At 49.3% G+C, this 22025-nt stretch overlaps 1 protein-coding gene across 2 annotated transcripts in view; it reads right to left on the bottom strand.

Moving 5' to 3' along the window:
* The window catches only part of Rps6ka2 (ribosomal protein S6 kinase A2), a 182691-nt gene that overhangs the window by 55538 nt on the left and 105128 nt on the right, over positions 1 to 22025 (bottom strand). For both annotated transcript variants that reach the window (XM_059272881.1, XM_059272882.1), the window contains exons 3-6: positions 19410 to 19491; positions 6846 to 6926; positions 4453 to 4532; positions 1578 to 1684 (exon numbers count right to left, since the gene is read on the bottom strand). In XM_059272881.1, the coding sequence (XP_059128864.1) occupies positions 1578 to 1684; positions 4453 to 4532; positions 6846 to 6926; positions 19410 to 19491 (350 nt within the window). The remainder of the gene's footprint in view (positions 1 to 1577; positions 1685 to 4452; positions 4533 to 6845; positions 6927 to 19409; positions 19492 to 22025) is intronic.

The following is a 22025-nucleotide window of genomic DNA, read 5'->3' as shown; positions in this document are numbered from 1 at the left end:
CCTAGTTATCCCACAAAAGTAGAGAATGTCCCACCCCATGATGGTACATCATCTGCTCCTCTCCCTGCACCCTGAGCCGCGGGGCTCCAGGATGTCTACCTGTTTCTAGGACTGTCATAAATCCTGCTCCATGAGATCCCCAGAGCTACCATTCACCGTAAAGAAATGTGGAAGTGGCTGGAGAGGAAGGGAATGGCACCCAAGGGGTGGGGAAGCCTGCCACAAGCCTAGATTTCCACTCACGCAAGGAATTCATAAAGCTTCACATTCATAAAGAATGGGTTTGCCAAGACTGGGCGAGGCGTGTGGAGTGCAGCTGGGACAGTCACAGCTCTGCAGGCTGAAAAGCACTCTGGTGATGGGAGTGGTGAGGGTCCGTGACACTTGAACTTGCTGTGGTCACCTAGCTGTGCCCTCGGCCACACATAAAGGGTAAATGTTTCTCTCTGTGTATCTACAGCATTAAAACTATTTGCCACAGGTTTAAGAATATCCAGTGTTTTCTGGAAAAGGTTACGGTACATTAATTAAAATGACAAGTCATAATTAAAGACGCAAATATTTTCATCTTTGCTTCTTGGTCACACCAAAATCTTTGCCCAGAAATGAGCAACTTTTAAGATTCATTCCTAAATAATTCTAATTGGACCACAAAGTCTTTGTCTTTATCCCGTAATTAAATGCCACTGTCTTCAGCTTCAAGAACCATCCCAGCCTTCCCGAGTGAGTGGGGGCCAGGGCCTTGATGCCCAGAGTGGCTCTGAGCACACAGAAGCCTTCCATAGGAGTCAGAGCTGTAGGCATAGATTTGTATAAGGCTTATGAACTCCGTGTTACTTAACGTGAGGTAAACTTGTGATAAGCTTCGCATGAGCCCTGGGAACATGTCACACGCAGCCCATGCATGAAGAACATCAGAACCCTAAACCCCATTACTTTGCAGGGTGGTTCCTGTCTTCATGGAGACTAGATTAACAGACGACTCTAGAAATGAAAACATTACAGATTCTCAGACCCCAATACACACTGACCTGGGGACCCTATGGCCACCATCCCACAGCTGATCCCTCGAGAGAACTAATCTGACCCATCTCCCAGTTAGCCATCTCAAAAGAGGCTAACTGACCATGTTCCTGGAACTCAGGGCAGTCGCTAGAAGGTATCCAAGCCTGAATGGCAACAGGAGGAGGAGACAGAGAGGCTGGGGATGGGGACAAATGTCTTGTGTGACACGGTTCTTGGTGGAGAAAGCTGCTGGATGGGGGAGGGATATGTGCAGTCAGTCTCAGGCCCCACCTGTCGGGTCACCTGTGTATGCTGAAGAACAAATGTGGCCTGGCCTCACACAGTGGGCACTTCGACCACGGTAACACAGGCCCTGCATTTGCTGAGCACCTGTGCAGGGTACGGAGCTGGCATCTGCTCAGCCTTCTTAGAACTCCAGCACAGGACCCACCCACATGACACTGTGCCCAGCCCACTGGTGAAGTGTACTTGGGAAACAAATCCTAGGTAACAGTCCCTGGAGTGGGCTGGCAGCAGATGCCCGAGTAGGCTGTGAATGCCTTTCTTCTTACTTCTCTGGCTTCAGATCCCTGTAGATAATCCCCAGGCCGTGAAGGTGGTCCAGAGCCAAGGCCAACTCAGCCAGGTAGAACTTGACATCCTCCTCAGTGAACATGACCTAGAGGGATAAGAAAGGACCACGGTTCAGCTTGTCCCATGACTGCTTGTTTCAAAGCACTCCCCAAAGAAACCAGGGCTGTGATCCTGGCTCTCCCACGACACTTTCCTGCCACTCCTAAGGCAGGAGAGTTCTCACGGTTGGAGGTTGTGCTCTCATGGAGCTGATTTTGGTCAGCCTTGTGAGGGCAACCTCATCCCACCGCCAACCTGCCCTTACCCTACAATTGCTCAGATTGCAGTTCAACCCTAGGCTCCCGTCTTATTAGGAATGCTCTGGTGTGAATTCATGATGGATGTTACAATTCAAATAACCAAACCACACTGTGGAGGTTGAAGGACTACAGAAAATGGGTCTCCAATTTCACTTTTCTCCCTCTCCTGACTTTCCCCTGGGCTGATGTGCAAACTGGCAGCCTGATCACCTGCCCTCTGCACAGAGGGATGCATTCTGCCAAGTACAATGTGTTGGTTGGAGAGGGGCCTGTGATTGTTGGGGTCAGTGCTGCATTCCAGGCCAGTTAGAGTATCGGGACACCTTGGAGCCAGTGGCCTTCAGAACACTGGCTCACACTGCTTTGTCATGTCCTGCTTATATCTTGTAGTCATATCAGCAGGAAGGCAAATCCTTACATGATCTTATATATATACATGCACACACATATGGATGTGTTTACACATATGTGCACAGAGGCCAGAGGTTCATCTCAGGTGTCTTCCTTGGACACTCTCCACCTCTTGTTTTGAGACAGGAAATCTCACCAAACCCAGAGCTCACCAATTTGGCTAGGCTTGGCTTGCCCTGGGATGTCCTGATTCCATACCCTGGAACTGCTCTCCAGTGCTGAGAGTACAGGAACATGCTGCTGAGCCAGCCTTTGGAGGTGGGTGGTAGAGATCCTAACTCAGGTCCTTATGCTTGCACAGAAAGTACTCATTCACAGGGCCATCCCCCCAGGGCCCTCGCAAACCACTTTCACATTTACCACGAGACATTCGTGTTGAAGAGACTATAGTCCATATTATCACTGAATTTTCTTTGAAAGCAGACACACAAAAAACTCACATGCAAACTGAGTGTGGCATGGAACCAGAGCTAAAATGAGTGAGTTATGGGACAGTGTGGTGAATGTCACCAGCCAAGTGCTCTCATCTCCTAGTAAGGACACCTGTCTTGGGTCCTATGACGTGTCAGCTGGGACCCCTGGGAGCTAGCCCTGGACTATGGATCCTCTCCACCTCCCAGCACCCCTCCACCTCTATTCTATTTCCCATATGTGGCTAGCACCTCTCCTCTTGCCGGTGTCTTTTCTGGATGCATTAACCAATGTTTTGCACAATTAAATCCCACCATGCACCGAGTTCCCTTTTATTTATTTATTTTATTTATTATCTCTTTCTGCTTCCCAAAATCTCAGGGTACATCTTGTATAGTTCCCAAATCCACTATTAATCCACTGCCCACAGGTGAGTCCTTGAAAGCAGGTATGGTGGCCACACACAGCAGGCTGCTGTCCAGTGCTCTGCTGAAGGAGAGAATGGCAGGAAAGGCTTTTCAAGTTGCCACCCAGACCCCATGTGCCCAGATGTGGCCACTTTATCCCTCTGCAATAATAGGTCTCACATGCCCCATTGTGAGGAGCTCCAGAGCTTCTACTAATCATTTTGGTCAAGAAGCCCAGCTACAGATTACCTCACCAGATGCTGAACAAAAGACGAACACAGAAGGTCTGGTTTTCTGAGCTAAGAGAAGTAGAGGATCCCATCAGCAGAGCCCAGAATTTCCCCTGCATGTGCCATTGCTGCAGGGCCTCCAGGAAACAAAGGGAGAACAGCTCACAGTCTCCGGGAGCCCTCTCCCACCTGGCCACATGCTCTACCTTGAGCTCCTATCTATCTGGAGTTTTAAGCAAGGCACACCTACTGATAACCTGGAAAGGCGGAGGGAAGGAGGGGGTGATCTGGAAACCACTGTCACGGGCAAATCAAAAGTTGGAAAAAAGTGAGGAGCATTCCCTCAGCATGCTGCCAGACTTCTTATTCTTTGTACTGAGCCTTACAGAATCCTTCAAAGGAGAAGACAAGATTGTTGTTGCTGTGGACAGAATTCTGGATTTCCCCATCCCACAAAGATAGCTCAATGCTCCTCAACTCATGAGGGACATGGGACCTTCACAGTACGATTCTGGAGCATTCTTACTTCAAGTGTTTGTACACAAAACTAACTCTGCAGCTAGAAGCCAATGAAGCTCACCCAGGGAGCAAAGACCTGACAAGATGCTCCTAAACACAAACACACAGGGACGGACCACTGCCCAGAGGAGAGGTCCACACAGCGTTAACTGTGCCTTCCAAGGATGGGAAGTGAGACGCCATCAAATACAGCCATCCCCAAATGTCATCACAAACTTGGTTAGGAGGTTTGTTGATGCAGCTGTGCAGATCTTACCCTATAGCTCAGGCTGATAGTGAAGTCAAAATCCTGCCTCAGTTTCCTGAATTTTCTGGGTTAAAAACCATGGCTAGTTTTGTGCAAGTTTTTGAAAACTGACACACATTTATCACACTTTCGTAAGACATCATATATCACACACTTCCCATCACACAGACCAAATATCACACACCACACATCCTGTACTACATCACACGTTACACACACTCAATGTCCACATCACACATCATACACATACTACCTCGCACGCCCATCTCCCTGGATGCTCTTCCTGTTTTTCTAGACAGGAAGTCACCATGGGCTGTAGGGTCACTTACCTCTTTGGAAAGCCTGGTAAAGAGGTCCCCTCCCCGCAGGAAGTCCAGAATCAGGTAGAGCTTGCCCTCGGTCTGAAAGGCTGTGAGAGGAGATGCAGCTGAGCACTTCACCAGCAAACATTGTTCCCTCTGATCATCAAATCTCTGTTCTTCCCAAAGCCAAGTGTCCCTTCGGTTCAACAAGGCTGTTACTCTGTAGAGCTGCCCATTCATTCAGACAGACACAGCTGACCACTGGGAGGTCAGCCGGCCGGGGACAGAGCCCAGCAGAAGGGTCTCTCACTTTTGTTGGAGTCTTGGAACTTTCTTTTTCCTTTTCCTCCATCCTTATCTCTTTTAATCTCAGACCGAAAGACTTGGAGAGAGGAAAGACTGTGTTCAAACGTGTGTCCACCACTGGCATTATTAATTAGGCTTTGCTCACAGCTGGTCTTATAGGCAGACAACTTGCTGTAACACTGGTGATGGAAGGCGGTTCTGATAGACTGGAAGCACATTTCTGTTCCCTCCCATGGAAATGAATCCCTATACTCAGGGCCCAGGAAAATCATTCTGGACCTTCTCCACTCTAGTAGTATTGAGTGTTGAGGACTGCTTTGTCTGCCTGTCTACATGTCAAAAGAGAGCTCATGCTCTGTGTGAACTTATTGGTAATAACTCAGGCCAGTCTACACAGCTCACATCCAGGGTTAACAAGGGCATACCTCAGACCAAGGGGCCCACTGAGCATATAAGTACCTAGAGAAAAGAGTCATATTATTACTGCTGTGGTAGTCAGCCCAGTATTAGGGAGGGTCTTTCAGCCGTGGTGGACAGGTAAATGTCAGAGAAGGTCAGCAATCATGATGGTCAGGCCAACATCAGGAAGCATTCACCGTTTGGCATCAGGTTGAATACAAAGGGTAACAGGCCAGGGGGCCCTGCTATTTCTGTGTATTGAATTTTTCCTATTTTCTAAAAGTTCCAGGACCATTATAAATGCTGGCATTTAGAAACATGGCCCCTAACTGGAAGACCCTTAGTTGGGGCTATGTGTACTGCAGTGTGTGCAGGGTGTACTGCAGTGTGTACTGCAGTGTGTGCTGCGTGTACTACAGCGTGTGCAGCGTGTACTGCAGTGTGTACTGCATGTACTGCAGTGTGTACTGCGTGTACTGCAGTGTGTACTGCAGTGTGTGCAGCATTACAGCAGTGTGTGCAGCGTGTACTGCAGTGTGTACAGTGTGTACTGCAGGGTGTGCAGTGAGGGCCTTAACGGGCAGTGGGAAACAGAAGTAATGCAGAACATCTGTTTAAAAGTCTGTGTAGGACACCCAGTTTTTAACTTCCTCCTGAAAACAGCCTGGACCCCAGCACACCCTGAGAAGATCAGCATGGCCCGAGTAGGGATGACATGCAAACCTGAGAGGAGGAGTTCTGTCTTTAAATAAAGGGCTCAGTCAGTTTTAAAAACAAACACTCCAGACAGCAGCTCCAGGCTCTGCTCTGACCACAGCCCAGCAGCAGCAGCTGGGGCTGGCTGGGAGAGGGAGGGAGCCAGGCTTTCCTGCCATCTGCTGCCAGCGGAGGGTGGGGCTCTCCCCACGGCTGCCGTGGCTGGGAAGACCGAGGGTCCCGTCTGGCCCTTCAGCAACAGAGGAGCCAGCTTTTGTTCTTTCTGAAGGGCCATGTACACCACGTGAGTCAAGACAGGCCTGAACTGGTCTCTCGGTCTCCGGAAGTCTCCCCACCCCACCCCAAGGTGCACTCATGCCTTTGTTTCCTGTTTATCGGGACCTCTGATCTCTGGTTCTTTTCCGTCCCCTATACACATGAATTCCTTAACGAGGAAAGCGGACTGTGGGGTACATGACTGGGTAACCCCCAGTTTATGGATTCTGCCCCCTGCTCCTCTGGTGAGACACCAAGGCAGAGAACTGGTGTTGTGTAGAAAGGTAGGTTTGTCAAAGTTCTTGCTCTGAGCTTCAAGAACCTGAAACAATGGTCTCTCCTGAGGGGCAGTCTGAGGGTCCACTGCACTGTCCTCCCACTCTCCCTTCACTTTGAAGGCAGAGGTTGATGACCAACACTTTATCCTGAGCACCACTGGGTAAGCCATCATGTCTCACCCCAACCTAGCTGGAGACCCTTGTACCAGATTAGCCATGGTGATGTCTCCACGATGGGTAGCCCCACCTCACACGGTCTTTGGGATGAAGAAGGGCATCTTGCTCTTTTAGGAAAAGCAAACAGGAAAGAGACTGAAGAGCAGGGATTTAAGAGACCTTTGTCTCCACACGAGACAGAATTCTGACACAGGATCTTCTTCTGAACTAGTTATTATTATCTCCGTTTTCCTCCGATCAAAGACATCACCTAAGTCCTCCTCAGAGCCTGCCATGCGCTGCACTTACCATAATGCAGCTTGACGATGAAAGGATGATTCACTTCTGCCAGGATGTCTCTCTCCATCTTAGATCTGACCCGGTCCCGCACTGCACAACAAAGACAAAAGGCTTTCAGAACGTGGTGGAGAGTGCAAGGCGTGGATACACAACAGCGGGCGAGCCAGTTCACAGCCTCACACGCATCGAAAATCTGGAGCCGTATACGGCCACTCTCTCATTCAGATCTAAGGAATCCACATATCTTAACACATTTGCTTCCTTGTTTCTAGTTCTTTTTCTTTTACCAGAAACATTGAAAATACATTGTAGACACCATGACACTTTCCTTGTAGGGGAATCTCCTCCTGTGCCTTAGGAATAAGGACTGTTTTTCACTGACTCCAGTGTCCCATCATCCCGTGGTGTCTCTGGCCTCCAGTCCATGTTTATCACCCCCACCATCTGCAGCTTACTTCCTCAGCCTTGGGTCTAATCAAGGAGTATTTTCTTATTGTGTCGGTGGCTGAAATGCTGTATCTGTTTTTCATCTAAAAGAGAAGAATCTCACACCTTCCTCTGGCCCTCGACTTCTTAGTAAGTCCAGGCCAGCTTTCTTGTAGAATGGCCTACACCAAGGTCTGTCTGACTGAGCTCAGCTGGAGCTCTCCCTTGTATTTCTCATGAGTCAGAGCTGGAGTCTCTGCAGGATTGTAGCTAGACATTTATGGTGAGCAGGTGATGCCTCTACCTTAACCTTCTGGGAACAGGAAGAGCCTGTGGGGGGGTGGGGGCTGACCCTCTCCACGTGATGCTGAGTGAGTGAGTGGAGGTGCTGACACAGACTCCCCTCTCCAGTGTCAGGATCTCCAGCCCTCTTGTGAGGAAGAAGCAACCCAGGGAGTGACACTCTGGCACACAGTGACCTGTGCATGTCCTAACTTTCATTCAGTAGTGTTGGCATTCAGATACGGTCCTCACTATTCCAAGTTACAAAACGGTACTTTTTCCATTTCTGATGATGCAAGAGGAAATAAGAGGACAATTCTTTCTCTCTCCGCCATGATGACTGTAGACCACAGAGGTAGAGGGTGTGTGTGTGTGTGTGTGTGTGTGTGTGTGTGTGTGTGTGTGTATGTGTGTGTGTTTGTGTGTGTATATGTGTGTGTGTGCGCGCGCGTGTGTGTGTGTATATGTGTGTGTGTGTGCGCGCACGCACGCGTGTGTGTGTGTGTGTGTGTGTGTGTGTATTACAACACTCTTTCCAGTGTTCATACTGTGTGTGTGTGTGTGTGTGTGTGTATTACAACACTCTTTCCAGTGTTCATACTGTCTCACATTCAGCCATCTGGAATACAGACATAATTAGTTTTGAGGCAAAACAAATGAACAAAAACGAGATTGACAGCCACTTGAGAACAGGAACAATGCTAAGACTCCACAAGCTAACTCGTATGCCCAGGAGGCAGCATCCAAGTGACCTCATATGACCTCTGTGAGTAAGGGCTGAACATCTGGACGGCCACAGTAACAAGTGCCTCATATTATATTGCTCATCACTATTTAGAATGGTAATATACACTTAAAGTGTTATTAACAAAATCCTTCCCCAAGGATGGTGTCATGATAATAAAGTGGAAAATGACCAAGGCTGGTGGATGTGGACAAAGTGGAACTCACGTGTGATGCTAGGAACGCAACATGGTACATCCATTGTGGCACAGTCAAGCACAGAGTAACCATGTAACCTACCAGCTCTGTTTCTAGGTATCTATCCAAAAGATCTGAAAGCAGTGATTTAGATATCTGTGCAACCATATTCACATCAGCACCACTCAACAGCCATGAGTGAAAGCAACCGCGTCCATCAAGACATGAATAGACAACTTATGATACATGTGTGTTATATACACATAACAGAGCAGCACTCTGCCCTAAGGAGAACAACAGTTCTGACGTGAACCACAACACAGGTTCATCTCAGAGACATTATGCTGGGTAAGTGGAGCTGGAGGCAAAGGACAATTATATTATAAGTGACTCTACGTATAATGATTTAGAACAGGCACATCCTCGTAGTTAGAAGGTAGAGTAGTGGTTACTGGGGGCTGGACAAATGGAGGAACAGGAAGTTGCTGTCTAATGGGGTCAGAGCTTCTTCTGGAATGAGGAAAGGTCTGGGGCATATTGGGGGTAGCTGCCTGGTGTTGTGACTCTCCTGGAAATGACTGTAATGATAACTGCTACACTTGGCACGGTTAGCGCAGTTCAGAGACTTTCCTTGTGTAGTCTTTCCTTGTGCCTTGGTTCCAAGGACAGTCTCCTCTGCTTTGCTCTATTAACTTTTAGTTCAACCTTTGCATCAAGGCACTCAACCTCCCCCCTCCCCCAACACACACACACACACACACACTCCTGCATTAGTGCCGACAGCTACTTGACATGCTGTTCTGGGAGTGTAATGCAGTGGTCAGTGGTGACTGCCGAGCTGGCTGCCTGGTGTCCACCCTGGCCCTGCCAGGGTCAGCATCGCTGTGGGCTGCTCGCTGCTCACTGCCACTGCTTTCTCAGGGAACAGGGGTAAATCATGAACAACAGGTGAAATCCATATAGCACACCTGAAACATCAGCCTGAGTCCAAGCATCCTCAGCTGTCCCTTTGGTGGCCTTGTACTTTGAGATTCCGAGGTTTCTCTCTTTTTCACCTGGCACACTGCTCCTTTTGCTCAACTGTCAATAACAGCTCCTGTCAATGCAGCAGTCTGTGACACCCCTTAGAGGGTAAAGGGCAGAGAACAGGCATCCAGAAGGGCAGAGTGACAGAGCTGTGGGAACTCCGGAATTTGCTCCCCAATGTCCTACGCAGCTCCATACTCTAAGTCGATAAGCAGACTCACCCCGAAGCAAGGAGTGATGGGCTGTACCATAATGTCATGCCTGGAAGACCCTGGAGAACATGTCACTCTGCCCATCGTTTTACAGAAGAGAAAGCAGGTTTGTAGTCGAAGGACGCGGTTGATCAGAGCTGAGCCCTCTTGCTGCTCTTCAGCTGAGTGCACAGTTGCCCCTTGCCGGAGACTGGACGTGGCCACTGTCATAACAGCACAGAGGTCAAAGGGCTCATGAGGAGGACAGGACATGAGCAATCTGAGAGGTTCAGTGGATGGGGATGAGGAATGGCAGCTGCAACTCAAGGAAGCAAAGGGAAGCACAGTGCCCAGAGTAAAGATGGCTGCTAAGGTTCCCCTATCTTCCCATCCTGGCTGTGTCCTTGTCACAGGGGCAATGACCTTAGCTCAGAGATTGCTCCTCTCTCTGGGACCACGGAAGCTGAGTGAGCATGCTCAGAAGTTCAGCACAAGGATCTTGCGTGACATCTTTCCACTGCTGAGTTAATGCTGGAGTGGTCTGGAGTTTGGAAACTTGTCAGGGAGGTTTTCTTTTTTTTTTTTTCTTTTTCCTATGAAGGTCAACTAGAGTGGGCTGTGGGATGGTGGATTTGGAGGTGATTGGGACAGCAGAGGAGACATGGGAGTGGGTTCTCCTTATCCAGAGGGTGATGGACGTGGGGACAGTGGAGATAGCAGAGCGGGGGTGGGCATGGGTCTTCCTGGGCCTTCTGTAAGTTGGCCAGCTGAGTGATGAAACTTGATTCTTACTTCCTGGTCATGGATTTGTCTGCCTCCCACTTCCTCCCTGCCCACTCCTGTTCCTCACCATTTCTCAGTGCACTCTGTACTAGCATTTAGCGTGCAAAGCTGAAGCTCTGCCTGCTACACGAAGAGATACACTGAAGAGGGTGGCGGGGGGACTGTCGGTGGGAAGCCCGTGAGTGCGGAGGAAGTGGAGGGAACACTGCAGGGAGAAGAACCTTCCAAGAACTGCATGTCAGGAGGCTGCAGAGGTGCTACACACGTGCTGAGCACCGGGTGCAGCACAGGGAGGCTGTAGCAGGGCCAGCAAGAACTGACATGGGGTGCATGAGTCCCCAGGGAGGAGGCAAGAGGACATACACATGGCACAGACCCATGGCTGGACCTGATTGAAATGCCTGTGAGGAATGAGACCACAGAGGGAATCATAAGAGGCTGTGCCCACAGTCTCAGAGAGACCGAGACCATGCAGGTCCCACAATAAGTGCACACTCCTTGGAGCTGGCCCTCTGAAGTCACAGGGTCAAGCGGAGGCCACCTGCAGCCACACTGAGTGAAATGCTGGGGCCACACAGGGGCTGGCAGGAGGCTGAGCGGCCACTTCGCTGGCAATGCAGGTGGAGATCCCCTGTCCCACACAGGGGCTAGCCTGGGATGCACAGGATGAGCAGAGGCCCTCAGTGGGGACCTCAAGTATGGGGTTGTTGTTGTCCTGTACCAGGATTTAGAGAGAACACACTGTTGTGGAGAGCAACATGAAAAGTGACTGAAGACAGAGAACAATCCAGTGCATGGAAGAAGCACACTGGCCAACACTGGGCAGTTCCAGACTGTCCACCAGGGCGGGGGCAGAGGAGGGTCACACAGACATGAGACGGCAATGCAGAATCATTAGAACCTTTGAGACCTCGCTCTTCCTGGGGTCTGCAACGGGACTGGACAAGCAAAATCAGAGAAATCCATGCCCTGTCACGCCTTTGGAATGACTTTAACAAGTTTTCATTTTCTTTGAAAAAAGTCCTGCTGTGTAGCCCTGGGTGAACTGACCCTCTTCCCTCATGCTTTCAAAGCCTTTTCTTTTTTAATTAAATAAAAAAAAAAAAAAACAAAACTTCATCCATTTGCCCTTGGAGAAATACTCTATTGGATAAAAACAGGTTGATAGCCCCTTCAACACAGTGACTCCCCTGATGGTGCCCTGGAGACTCCAGAGTGGGTCTCTCCACTGACCACGGCTCCCAGGAGAAAATCAACAATGGCAGGAGAATAAGAGGGTAGGTGCGGAGCTTCTCTACCTCCTTGGCCCCAAGACACAGATTCAGACTACAGCAGGCAGGAATTTGAAAGACTTGTGGGGGAGCTGATAAAAACCAAACTGAAACCTGTTTGTTCTGTGAAAAATACAGCTGATGGCAGTTAATAAAGACCCTGAAGGAAGAATGGATATTTTCTCAAAATATAAGTGTTTAGAGGAGACAGTGGTCATGAATACAGGCTCTGATGCTGGGAAACTTTTTGGCCTCAATCAAGTTAGCATCAAAAAGGAAAATCTCTCATTTCTGTATCAGGGAGTTCAAGGGCAGTTGCTCCGGGCTGTGGGGTCCCGCTATCAGCTGGGAGGGCTGACTTTTCTCCGGGCCTCAGGAGCACCTGGCCAACCTTCGTGCACCTACGCCATTTGTCTCAGGAGACACACACTTGCTCTCATCCCTCCATGCCTCTTCTCTATGGAAATGTTTCCACACCACCTGCCTGGCCCAATCCTCATGACCCAGGAAATACGACCTGATGAAACAAGGTGGCAGAGAAAGGGGACTCTGATTCTCCACCATCTCACCATGGCCTCGAATCTGGTTCCCATCATCTGAAACCCCCGTAACCTGCCTCAATGTCCTTGAGTTCACTCAGTTTGAACAAAGAACAGTGTTCAGCCACCTGTCTCCCAGATGAAGAAGGTAGTCTCCAGTTTTTGAAAGTTTAATTCGTGACAGAACATGGTCTGTGAGAAGTGGGGTTTCTAGACATTTGGGAGTCAAAACATTTTGCAGATAATTACCCGCTGCCCAAGAAGAGAAGAAATCCATAGATAATCAAGGTGACCGTGTGGGCTGCCTGACCGGGCATAATTCCTCAAGACCTGCCTCTTTGTTTCTGCACACTGAACTGTCTTGTCTCAATGACATGATGGTTAAAGTCACTTCTTCCAGAAGCTCTTCCCTCTTCTAGGGTCACGCTGCAAAGACACTGAATGGGGGGCAGCAAGGAGGAGTTATTTTTTACATTTACATATCTATATGTCAAGAAGTGCGATTCTGCCAGAAACACATGATGGACTCGGAGGTGCACAGGCAGTCGGGTCCACAACAAATCAGAGCCTTCCACAAAGAAGGTGTTTGCCACAGAAAAACAGTAAGGGCTGAGGGCTGAAGACATACAAGGGAGTCATTCTCACTCTACTTTTCATCAGAGATAACTCCTTGGGAAAATAAATCCTTGACAGAGTAAACCCTTTAAGCACAACAAGCCAGTAGATGGCTTCCTGATGAGGAGATGGAGGGAGACTGGAGTGTTGGGGCGTGAGGGCACCAGAACCCTGGCCTCCACCACCTCCACATAACGTGGTTTGGGGGACCTTTGCTGCTTTGTCCTCGGTCCCCTCATTTGTAAGTGGTATTGCCTGTTCTCACACTGAAAAAAGGGCACTTAAAACCTGTGTCTGGAGTGTGCCACACATGCCCCCAACCTGCCCCCGCCCCGGAATCTGAAATCACCCAAATGGGAATCAAAGGGCGTAAATGATTTGGCTTAGAAATACAATCTGTTCAGACGCAGCCACTGAAGCTGAGTTTCTGAATGAGTCAATGTTTTTAACGCAGCACCTCAGCTAAGACAGAAACAAATACAGAAGTGCTGAAAATAACACTCTGGAGGCTGGAACCAGCTCGAGCCAGGGACTATTTCAGGATGCTGCAATCGATACAAGCACCATCGATACACGCCTGTCCTGGTCAGCAGAGAGCCCTGCAGTCACGGTATCCGTGGGACCATGCATCGCACTCCCACCCCACAGCAGAACCATCATGAGAAGCAGACTCTGCCGACAACTTCCGCTGATCTCCCTCTCCCTCTTCTTCCTCGTGTCTATGCTTCTCAAAGACCCATCCCTCAGCAGCCAAGAGTCACAGCTGGCAATGCGGTGTCTGTCGGCCGCTTTGCGTGCTTAGAGAGTGGGACACAGGGTACTATTTATTGTCCTTCACAATCAGCAGAACTTGATTTCCTCCTCAGAAGAGAATGTTTGCCACCTTCAGGGTGAGAGCATTGACTTCCAGGGCAAACAAGTTAGGTCTGAAAACACAGATATGAACACTGTCAACTAGTCCTGCAAAGAAATACCACAGGTGGACAATTCCCTCCACACCAGGGAGACGGCTGCAGGAACATGAGTTCTGCATCACCTGTGGTACCAGTCACCACGAGCCATGATTACAGCCATGAACTACTTCAGGCCATTCATGGCAGGAACACAGCTTGATCAGGACAGCATTCTCCCTAAGCAGACGGCACTCCGCACCACAGACTGAAGCCACCATTGCTGCCCATTTTGCATTCCCTAGGCTGTCTCCAGAACAGTTGATTCCCATGGAGAAAAGGACAGAGAAGCTTCCTGAAGGTGTGTGTGTGCCGGTGACACTTCAATACACCGAAAGACTGGCTGTCACACCAACGGTCCTGGAGAAGTCACCTCCAGCCCTGCTCGAAAGGGCGTGGAGGCAGGAGAGGCTCCCCGGGTGGCACAGCCAGTGGAGTTAAGAGCTGGCTGTGGCTCCAAGCCTGGTTTCCTAATCTGAACCACGGACCAAGGAATCTCCACATTGGCAACGAAAAGAGACAGGAAGGAAGTTTAAGACTCTGTGGCTCAGACCTTCTTCCATGAAGCCCCAAGCACCTGCAGGGTGATCTACCAGAAATCCACTGTCCCACTCACGGTAGGACATCTCTCACGGCTGGCAGTGGTGCCCTCTTGCCAGCTCATGAACTGTGTAGAAGAGATCAGACCTGTTTAATGTTGGGGCTCATGGGAGCATGTTTCCGGGCAGAACATTCATAGTCAAGCCCCCTCCATCACTAAGTGGAATGCCACACTCCAGGGTTCCCTGTATTTAAAGCGCATACTGTGAAACTATTGCCCACAGTTACTTTATCCTGTCACAAAACTTTGCCAAGTTTAAGAACACAAGAAACTGTAAAGGTCCTTAAGTAGCACCTTCCTGTCATAAAGTTGGGGGGATGGAACTGGGATGATGGGGCCTCAGCTGGAGTGGCAGGCGGGGGCATTCACCTGCTGGCTCCTTTCTCTTTCAGCTATGGCGCAGTGCAGTTGACATCCCTTTAGAAATGGCTTGTCACCTCTGTACTGGAAGGAGGGGGCTGTGCCTGACACTCCAGACTTAAAGGTAGAACAGCGCTGTGAGAGCTGTTATCCTCCTTGTCAAGTCACGAGGACTCCCACTGACAACCGTCCTCCTCCTGCCCACATGGCCGTCCCTGCGCTGTGGAGAAACAATCTCAAGTTTCAAAATGATTTCCGCAAGCCCCTGCCCCCTTTTAATTTCCTTTTCAAAATGAATTTGCTATTCAAATGCATTCCGGTTCCCTCCGGCAACTGCGCTCGGAGAGCTTGTGATTGGCAAGGGGAGGACACACCGTGGGTGTTACAGACACACCTTTTCTCTCCAGCACATTTCTTATAGAAACTGGCCTGCAAGCTGGGGGTATGATGGAGACTGGGAGGAACTGGTATTTGAGTAACTCAGGATAACAGGATGCAGAGAAGTTGAGAGCAAAACAAATTTGAATGTTCATTTGCGTGGATTCTTCTTCCAGTTGTAAAGGAGCTCAGGCAGGGAGGGGAGGTAAGCCCAGTGGGGGCACACGGGAGGCCAGGGGTCTGCTCTACCTCTGTGTGGTACAGTATCATATCTTGTGGCTACCACACACAAAACACTGCTCTTCGAGGCTCCTCCATTTTCTCTTAAGAAAGAGACCCTACTGGACTTCTGGAGGAAATCTATTCCTTACTGATAGTCCATTAGAGAAAACTGAAATAGTGTGGAATGTAAAACAGTGTTTGGTATTGGCTGACTTCAGACAGAGCACAAGGAGATGGGGAATTTTTCCCATTCCTTTTTGCCCATATGGCTCATTTTCACAAAGTGTAAGTGATTGCACATAGTCAAACACACTGTTCTAGAGTATTTGATTCTTAAAAATTATAAGACACCTGTGGTAACTTGAATGCTGTTGACTCCCATAAGCTCATAGGGAGTGGCACTATTAGGAGATGTGGCTTTGTTGGAGTGGGTGTGGCCTTGTTGGAGGAAGTGTGTCACTGTGGGGGCGGGCTTTGAGGTTTCATACATGCCCAAGCCATGTCCAGTGCCAGAGTCCAATTTCTGTTGCCTTCTGACCAAGATGTAGACAGCACCATGTCTGCCTGCATACTGCCATGCTCTCTGCCATGATGATAATGGACTAAACCTCTGGAACTAAATGTTTTCCTTGTAAGAGTTGCTGTGATCATGGCGTCTCTTCACAGCAATAGAAACCCTAAGACAACACCAGATATGAGGAGGTTTGTTGAAATTTTGAGATATAATTCATGGAGAAGAAAATAAAAGCTGTCTGTAATTTGGTAACCAGACAGAGTTGTTTACATGTCCACAATATTCCTGCTGGTATGGACATGGGTGTGTGTGTGTGTGTGTATGTGTGTGTGTATGTCTGTTTATGTGTATAACTGAGTGAGTGTATGTGTGTAACTGAGTGTATGTATGTGTACATTTAACACAGGCTCAGGGCACTTGTTATGATCACTCAGGAGATGCAGTCTCATATCCTATGTATAAAACTGGATTGGGAACCAGTTCTCAGGAGCACTTCCGCTTGAATCATAAGTTATTTCAAAGGCTCACTATGCAAAGGAGACAGAAGTGATAGGCTGAGCATCATGGTCAACCCTGAGGGAACAAAGGTCCAGTGAGTGCTAGACACAGAGCACAGCTTCCTAGTCCTTTGTGTCTGCATTCTGCAGCACAGGCTGAGCACTAAGGCCCTCCTCGGTGGCTCCCACTTCACTCTGATTCACTTCTGTCCCAGAGCTGGGGAGGAGGAGGAGGAGGAGGAGGAGGAGGAGGAGGAGGAGGAGGAGGAGGAGGAGGAGGAGGATGCATGGACATCATGTGACCATCAGAGTGAATACCGCTGAAGAGAGCAGCTGCTGTCACCCTGCGTTTGTCTTCAATCCAAACGGGTACCTCCTCTGCATCGGAGAGGAGTTCGCCCTTGCCACATTCGATTTTAAAACATTTTCTCCACCCCTAGGAAGTCTAGGCCCATGGAGGATTCAAGCCTGTGTCTCCAGCCCCTATTCTGAAGCCACAGATGCACCCGCTGCCTCGGTGGTCAGTGTCCTGTTTGGTTTTTATTGCTGTGGTAAGACCAAATGGAACTGGAAAGGAAAGGAATTATCTGGCTTCCACATCCAGATCCCAGTCCATCATGAAGGAAGCCAGGACAGGAACTCAAGGCGGACACCTGTACACAGGAACTGAGGGAGTGCTGTTTACTGGTTTGTTCCCATGGCTTGCTCGGCCTGTTTCCTTACACAACCCAAGACATCTACACAGGGGTGGCACCAGCTCTAATGGGCTGGCCCTCCCACATCAATCATTATCAAGAAAAAGCCGCCCACCACAAACTTGCCTACAGACCAATCTGATGGGGGCATTTTCTCACTTGAGTTTCCCTCTTCACACATCTCTAGCTTGTACCAAGTTGGCAAAACCAACCCGGTCAGTCTGTTCTCAACCTCAAGAAACCAGCATCACTCGATATGAACTTGGTGTCGTCCTTCTTCCCCTCAGCACCCTGTCCTCACGTTCATCCACAGTGGGGCATGGATCAGTACTATATTTATTCTCAAGGCCAAGAAATACCGTGTGGACAGACCACATGACCTTTACTGTGGGACAAGATGACAAAAGGCTGGAGAAAGCCATCTCCAGAGGAAGGGCCTACAGTGTGAGGAAAGAGTCCACCACGGAACGAAAGGAATGGTAATAGGGGCAGGAGGCCACTGCTTGCGTTGGGTTCACAACTAGGATGCAGAGCGTGATGAACACCAGTGTGCAGCTCTTTCCCTGTTTTTATCCAGCCTATGGGTTGGTGTCGCCTACATACAGGGTGGATCTTCTCACCTCAGGTGAACTCTCTGGAAACGATTGTATGGACACACTGCGGTGTGGATCTTCAGGTGATCGTGATGCCTGGTGTTTGTGTTCAAGGCTGTGGTCAGTGGGCTGTGCTGTTGACAGCATTGCTGTGCTGTGGAGTGGCTGGGTCGGGGGACAAGGTGCTTCATCTCTGAGGAACTGCAGAAGCAGTTTATGTTGAGGACTTCCAAATGATCTTAACGGGATGTCTGTTTCTCTGAGACAACCCTTAAGTGAAGTTCATCTTATTGAATGTTGGAGTTCTTTCCTATATACTTTCTCGGCTAGAAAGAATAATTCTATAACATTTTTGTGAAGAATCTTGGAGTATCTCATCATGTTCAATTGACAACCAGCTATAACAACATAAAACCACCCATAAGATGGTGTTATCTCTGAGAAACACGCCTTTGGTTGTAGATCTGAATGACCTATGAAGAAGCCACAGTCCTGCTCCTCCAGATCCATGAGCCATTTGTTAGTGTCACCGTGGCCTTCCCTAGGCACACTCGGATGACAGATCTCTGCCCAGACTGGCAGAAGTAGTCAGTATTTGCACTTTCTGACCACTGATCAACATAATTTATCTCTTTTATGGAAAAAAGATTGTCCATTCTAAAGTTAGGCCTTGGCTCCCACACACCTGCTAAACACCAGCGCCACCTCCCTTGAAAGAATTTTTCCTCCCTGTGCACTGAGGTGTTTACATTCTGCGGATACTTCGCTCATGCATCTCTATTGCCCTATATAACTGGTTATATATAGATTGAAACACATACACTTTATCTCTCCAGCTAGACAGCAAGTGAGTTGAAGGCTCAGAATGACACATTCTTTGGAGTCCTCTACTGCTGAGGACAGTACATTACAAGACCTAAAAATCCAAGTGCTCCCTTGGCATCTTTTGAGACTCACAGCCCCCCCCCCCCGGCCCCCCTCCTGACCCCCAGCCCGAGGGCCTAAGCCTGGGCTCCTGGCAGATCAGCCCCTACTCAAGGCTCCACCTCTATGAGACCAGTGCACATCACTAAGAAGCCACTGTTGGATCATTAGTCCATGCTGGTATGAATCTAGTGCTGGTCAGGGCCTTGAATGCTCCCTCAGCGATAGCATGAAGAAGGGTGATCAGAACCAAGAGGTCAGAGTGAGCCCCGAGTCTGGGCTTGGAACAGGCCCTTGGGGTTAATGTGCCCCACCCCCTCCACTGGGAGGATGGCCACACCAGAGGCTGGAAGCTCACGGTTCCACTCAATGTCTGTCCCCAGTCACTGGGCAACCAGTGAGCACAGCACATTTGTGGATCGGGTTTCCCGTGAAACTGAGCAATCCAGCGTGGCGGGTGGCGCTCGGTCTACTGTGGAGCCACACAGCCGGAACAAATGGCTTCCTTCTCGATGCTCTTTTCCCACATGGTTCTCTGCAGCAGAACATATGCAGAATGCTACTTATGCAACAACCTCTCCTCTGAAAGCCGAACAAACTCTGCAGGGACAGCTACAACACCCGAGAAATGTTGGCATCTTATTAACCAGGGAGTGAGTGCCCGGTGCCCTCCTCTGAGGTTTCTGAAACCATGAAGACGAAGTAAAACCATTACTTCCTCAAACTGCCACGTGAAGACAGCAGTGGTGTGTCCCAGAAGTAACTGGTCCTCCCAGGACCCTTACCTTTCAAGGTGGCTTTCTTCAGGACCTTCATGGCATAGAGCTGACCAGCATCCGATCCTGTGACCTTCCTCACCAAGAATACCTGAGGAGCAGAAAACACACCGGCTGTCTGTGACTGTCAGTTTCGTCAACTGGACACAACCTAGAGTCACCTGGGAACAGGCTATGGAAGGACTGTCAAGACTGGGTTTACCTGTGTGACTGCCTGTGGTGGGCTGTCTTAACTAAGGTAAGGGATGTGGGAGACCCAGCCCACTACGGGTGGGTGGGTCATGGTCAGGGGATGCTGAACTGTATGAGAGTGGAGAAGTTGAGATGAGTATAAGCCAGCAAGCTAACAAGTGAGCATTCATGGATCCATTTCCCTCTGCTCTTGACTGGATATGATGTGACCAGCTGTCTCAGACCCCTGCTGCTTGACCGCCCTGAGATACTGGACTGTGGAATTGTGAGCTAAAGGAAACCTGTTCTCCTCTAAGATGCTTTTGTCAGTGTGTTATCACCGGGCTGACACAGGACGCTATCCTGAATGACTGACAAGGGGGTATGAAGGAGCTGCAATCATGGAGGCACTACAGGAAAAACAGGTTATCTCTAGCACTTAGGCTTCCAACAGATGCTTCATCTACCTGCTGCAGCTCTGTGGTGAGCATCACCTTGCTTCTGGTGGTTTGGGTACCACTAATCTTCATTTGGCACCAGAACGGTGATGCACACAGAACAGACTGCACCAGATTTGCAAGACATGCTACTCTTATCTGAACTCTCCTTATCCAGATCTGTCTTAGTTAGGGTTTCTATTGCTGTGATGAACACCACGACCATGAACATCATGACCAAAGCAAGTTGGGGGGAAAGGGTTCATTTGGCTTACACTTCCACATCTGTTCATCATCAAAGGCAGTCAGGACAGGAACTCAAGCAGGGCAGGAACCTGGAGGCAGGAGCTGATGCAGAGGCCATGGAGGGTGCTGCTTTCTTACAGAACTCAGGACCATCAGCCCACAGATGGCCCCACCCACCACCAGCTGGGCCCTCCCTCACTGATCACTAATTAAGAAAATGCCTTACAGCTGGATCTTATGGAGGCATTTTCTGAAACCTTTCAGATAATTCTAGCTTGTGTCAAGTTGACATAAAACTAGCCAGGACAAGATTCTAGTTGTGGGCAGCAGAAGCTCACCGATAATTTTTTGGTTTTTATTTTCTGACTCTTAAGCACACTCATGTGGTTATTTAACACTCTCCAAAACACTTTTTTGCATGGAATAAATCAACAAAACAAAAGATACCCGAGACAGACTGAGCTTAAGGCAAGATAACTGATTTTAAAAAAAAATGAAGAAAAATGATGAGTATGGAAAGGAACGCTCCACACAGACAAAGAGAGCACTGATTTCCCTTGAAGAATTTTCCCACTGGTGTAAGCCCTGCTTGGTACCAGAGCCCACCACGGCACCCTGGGCTGTGCTACAGGTGTGAGCAGAGGCTGCCTCAGATGGGTGGATCTGTTGCGTTTCTCCTTCCCAAAGGCTTCCCTCACGCCCAGTTCTCTTGCGTGCACTTTGGGGTATTCTAGCTCCACAAAACTCTAGATAGCCCGCACTGGCCAAGGATGCAGCACCATCATGGGCCTATACCAGTAATATCAATCACAGTAGGGCTGCAGGTTTCCCCAGCCATGTGGCAGGCAATTCCTCACTCTCTTGGTTCTCTATCATAGACAAAGAGAGTGTTCAGGAACCTGCAGAGTGCAGAGACAAGGTATGGACCAGCGGGTCTCTGCTGTCCTTCCAGGAGACCCCAGATATCAATTGCTGCACACAGCAGAGGAGGAAGTGGGAAGACGCATTGTCCAGGCCTAGGAACCACATTCACAGATGCAGTGTCAGCCCCACATCCACATGTGTCCTGAAGGGAACCCAGCCGCCTCTGACCCCAGCACTGCCTCTTCCTCATTCCTCCTGACCACTGTCAGTACTGTGACCACAGCCCTCAACAGGAGGGAGTATCTGGTGTCCGGGGGGAAATGTCATGCTCTCTGCCAGATGGCAAAGGTGCAGGGAAGGAGAAGATCCCTGTCTTGTGTGGTAATCAGCATCTCCAGGAGCACACAGAGTCCTGGGAAGTCATGGGGACACCATCACTGGGAATGACAATGATTATTTAAATGTGCAGGACATCCATGTGTACGTATGCACACATCTCCATGACTGGATGTACAAACCCAAGAGAGAGCCTGGGGCTCAGTCTCCTATGTGCCAACTGCCATGCTGGATTTGAGGCACCAAATCCTGAGATCCAAACGGCCCTGCACACAGCTCTGCCACATCCCTAGATGTTACAGCAGATGGAAGGTCTCTTGTTCTAGGCAATGCTGTTTGGGTCAAGGCCCCCTCCTTGGTGTAGGGAATGAGCGCAGGGTGCCAGTGTAGGCTCGTTTCTACCAAGAAACAGGTAGAAATGAGACAGCAGTGGTTGGAATAAGGGACTTTTTTGAAGACAAAAAAGCATTAGTGCCTGTCTCTGAACTGACTCGGTGTAGTCTCCATCTGATAGAATCCCGTTCAATCTTCCAGCCTGTTCCTGACACCTACAGCATCCATCTGCACTTTG

Source organism: Peromyscus eremicus, chromosome 8b (genome assembly GCF_949786415.1).
Source record: "Peromyscus eremicus chromosome 8b, PerEre_H2_v1, whole genome shotgun sequence".
NCBI lineage: Eukaryota > Metazoa > Chordata > Mammalia > Rodentia > Cricetidae > Peromyscus > Peromyscus eremicus.
Note: the sequence above shows the minus strand (reverse complement) of the source record. Positions and strands in the feature narration are given on the sequence as shown.